The sequence below is a fragment of the Sphaeroforma arctica genome (genome assembly GCF_001186125.1).
Source record: "Sphaeroforma arctica JP610 unplaced genomic scaffold supercont1.1854, whole genome shotgun sequence".
NCBI classification, from domain to species: domain Eukaryota; class Ichthyosporea; order Ichthyophonida; genus Sphaeroforma; species Sphaeroforma arctica.
The window spans coordinates 1-2,449 of NW_014038704.1; the positions used below are offsets into that span (position 1 = coordinate 1).

Sequence of the window (2,449 nt, forward strand, 5' to 3'; positions counted from 1 at the left end):
AGTATATATATATATTTGTAGTATATATATATATATATATATATGTGTGTGTGTGTGTGTGGCTGTGTATATATGTATATATATACATATATACATCTTTATATATATATACATATATATATATATTTATAAATATATATACGCATTTATATATATGTGTGTGTCTGTCTATCTGTGTCTTTGTCAATTTTTGTGTTTGTGTATGTTTGTGTTTCTATATGCATGTATAAGCAAATGTTTAAATGTGTATTTACATATATACATATCTTTCTGTGTGTATATACGTTAACAGTGCCTCTCCTGCTTCCGCTGTCTGCATTCCAATTGCTACACCTGATGTTTAAGAGAGCATACCGGGTTAGTGGTTTGCATATTATATGCCGTATTTTATTGCCATGTATGATGAGTCTGTCAATGTGTATGTATATGTTCGAAGGAAACAAAGTACCTCGCATATACGCTTGTGCGATTTATGCATATTCGAATTAACCACCGGCGAATATAGCAGTAGTATACGTGTACATTTTGCCATCTGTCGCCTAATACCAGGACAATCCTTCTTCTTACAGTCATCTGAAGCGAAAACTTGACCGAGAGGTGCCTTGTTTGGCACAAATAACCGAATTTGTCGACGAGTTACCACTGCCAGCTTTCGAGGCACTGCCTGGAGCCTTCAACGATACTGTGATTATAACGTTCACGCGCGTGGAAGATCCGGATGTAGAGGTGTTCTCGAGTAAACCGCCACAGCCCCCACCGTTGAGCGAGAACTTTGAACTGTAATTATATTAATGTATACCCGTGTTGGGTCAAAAGGGCACGACCGTAGTGCGCACTACACTGAGCGGTGTGGTCTTTTTGTACCGGATAGATCGTATCTCAAGTCCAGGCTAATCAGTATGATCGTTGGATTGTCACTGAACACAAGCGATCAAAACAGCGTCGAAATTGAGCGACGAGCCCAAGTTGATAGGATACCGTGCTGAAACGAGGGATATATGGTGATCATTGAACTGTCTTCGAATTGCTGTAGCCAAGTAAGTGAGACCTCGCAAAGTTGATGCTCAAAAATCCTGTGGTACAGCTCCGATGATTGCTTCAACGCAACCCGATCGCCAGGAAGGCCCACGCGGTGATAGCTTGGGCAAACAGCAGCTGCTTTTAGTGCAAGATACCAGAAAGGGAGTATTGACACCTTTATATTGACCGAGAATACATAGTGAGAAAGATACCGAACCATGAGAAGGGAGTCTCTCCCACACCCTTGATGTGTACTTAATGGATGTGACCGCTTGAATATCGAACTTTGAACTACGCATGAAGTTTTTTGTAGCGCAGTGCTGGCGTGACCGGCCGTATACCGAGGTACAAGCAAATATCATACTCGGAGGAGAAATCTCAAACGATTATGCCAAATGTTGATCGGCAATATCGATGACAAGACACCAATGACCTAAAAAAGGAATGTAACAAGCATGTAGCCACTACGAATCAACTGTTCAACATGGTCTGATGTTCTCTAGTGTAGTCGACACGTGTGTCGATGCCACGCCCTAGTTAGTGGCGCACGACACAAGAGAACACTGACATGAAAAACAGAATAAGCTATCAAAACAAAGGTTTGGAGAATTTAGTACTTATTCATTGTCAAATTGTCATAATTTGTCCTAATGTGAGCTGAAATTGTAGATTAATACATCAACAGGCCCGTTCGCCGACGAGGGCCCTGGCATTGGCCTTTTCGATACGCGCTGCGTACAGCTCCGCAGAACGATGCCTAACTAGCGAATACGCACACTCTGTGAACAATTACATATTTCGTGAATAGGTTTACTACTTCCCTATACATAAAATCGGTTCCGAGGGTATATGAATGCTCCTCTATCCCTTTCTTCAAGACAAATCCATATAGTCCCAATCCAGGACAGTGCATCCACATTTCTCGACTTGGAAGACTGTGGCGAATCTACTTGTTCTCCAAAACCTGGGATTCGATTCACCCATAACGTCTCAGGGAATGAAGTATACTCCTATAAACTAGGCCAACACAAGGAGCTCTTTATCGGCACATTCAAAGGCTTTTGGCATCTTCACTTTTCTGTACAATAAGTCACATTTCAGTACAAAAGCAAAATGCATGTGAGGGAGGCAAGTCTAAAAATATTCAGTACGTCAGGTGGAAATATGAAATGCATTGTTCATGGTACTCGTCATCTAGTATTGAAGACGTCAATAGCCAAGATGTTCCATATATGTGCATATATTATTGTACAGCACCGTTCCGTTTGAGAAAGGTAAGAACAAATCAAAAGGTTCATAAGCACTTGGAATCACCACAGACAAATGTGCCGCATATGCTACAAAGTATTTAATGTGCTAAGTAATGAAAGTGGTATATATATATATATGTATGTATAAGTATATATATAGATATAAATATGGATGTATA

The 2,449-nt window shown here is 40.4% G+C and overlaps 1 protein-coding gene across 1 annotated transcript; it reads left to right on the forward strand.

The window, feature by feature from the left end:
• Window positions 1-549: 549 nt before the first annotated feature.
• SARC_11744 (hypothetical protein) lies at window positions 550-783 on the forward strand (the record flags this gene model as incomplete). The annotated part of the gene is made up of 1 exon (XM_014294162.1): window positions 550-783. A coding segment is annotated over one exon (234 nt), but the record flags the coding sequence as incomplete, so codon positions are not given.
• Window positions 784-2,449: the final 1,666 nt, after the last annotated feature.